Raw genomic sequence first — 1,324 nt, 5'->3', positions numbered from 1 at the left:
TGCTGGGGGATCGAACCGTGGTCCCTGTGCTTTGCCAAGCTTGTTTCAAGTAGGTGCTTTAGACCACTGAGCCATCTCTCCAGCCCCCTGTTTCCTTGTTTTTGTGGTACTGAACTAATATTTTTTTTTAGAAATAGGGTCTCACTATGCATTGCGGGCTGGCCTTGAACTTGCTTATGTAGCCCAAGCTGGCCATGTGTTTATCTCAATACTCCTACCTCAGCCTCCCAAGTGCTAGGATTGCAGATATGTACCACCATACCAGGCCGTTAGTCCATCTGATTACATTCATTGAGGGATTTCTTTTATGTCTTTGTAGATGTAGCCAGCTAAGCCCATCGGCCAGTGTTCATTAAGCCTTTAATTTTTTTTTGGTACTGGGTATTGAACTGTGTGCTTGCCAGATAGGCACTTACACCACTGAATTATCTCTCTGGACCCAAGGGCCTCCCCCCTTTTCTAAAAAAAAAATATATATTTGGTACAGGGTCTCATTGTGCAGCTCAGAGTCGAAGTGATCCTCCCATTTTCAGCGCTGGGATTACAGGTGTGTGCCACTACATCCCGCCTTGATGGCCAGCCCAGGGTGCCTGGGGGCAGGGGTTGGGCCAGTGTGGCGTGGTGGTGCCAGAGATTGAATCCTGGTCCCTGAGCTTGCTTAAGCAGATGCTTAGTCCACTGAGCTATCTCGCTAGCCCCTGCTTCAGCCTAAGTTTTTGGGGTTGCAGGTGTGTGCCACCATTCTTGGCATAAGTCGTGGGGGGGGGCAGAATCCGGGATTGAACTCGGGACCTTGTGCTTGGCCAGAGAAGCACTTATTCCACTGAGCCATCTCCCCAGCCCCCCTGGCAGTCTCTTACTGTTTTTTAAAAGGACACCCTAACCTGTCTGGTACTACAAATAATGACACAGCAGTATTTGGAATCTTAACCTCCAGAATAGAATTTATACCACTGTGAGTCAATTCCTCGTTCTCATTAGCAGCTTTCTTTGGGACTGAGGGTGGGAACGAAGGGTGAAGGAGATGAAAGGTGCTGGAAAATATATTTTGGTAGAATTTGAAATTATTGATTTGCTATTGTCTCTAGGGTTTTGCGGCCTCCAGGTGGTGGATCCAATTTTTCATTAGGCTTTGATGAACCCACAGAACAGCCTGTGAGGAAGAACAAAATGGCCTCCAGCATCTTCGGGACACCTGAAGAAAATCCCCCTTCTTGGGCCAAGTCAGCAGGTACTGCTCTGCTTTCACCTGTGCTCACTATTCCAAGGCATGGCCTCAGCTTGGGTCTTGTTTGTTTGGCTTTTTATGTTTTTTTTTTGGTGG

General features: G+C 47.7%; 1 protein-coding gene across 1 annotated transcript in view; it reads left to right on the top strand.

The window, feature by feature from the left end:
- Jpt1 (Jupiter microtubule associated homolog 1) overlaps positions 1–1,324 on the top strand; it is a 23,173-nt gene that overhangs the window by 6,893 nt on the left and 14,956 nt on the right. The window contains exon 2 of the mRNA XM_004630089.3: positions 1,089–1,231. Within this exon, the coding sequence (XP_004630146.1) occupies positions 1,089–1,231 (143 nt within the window). The remainder of the gene's footprint in view (positions 1–1,088; positions 1,232–1,324) is intronic.

The sequence above is a fragment of the Octodon degus genome, unplaced genomic scaffold (assembly GCF_000260255.1).
Source record: "Octodon degus isolate 3935 unplaced genomic scaffold, OctDeg1.0 scaffold00033, whole genome shotgun sequence".
NCBI classification, from domain to species: domain Eukaryota; kingdom Metazoa; phylum Chordata; class Mammalia; order Rodentia; family Octodontidae; genus Octodon; species Octodon degus.
Note: the sequence above shows the minus strand (reverse complement) of the source record. Positions and strands in the feature narration are given on the sequence as shown.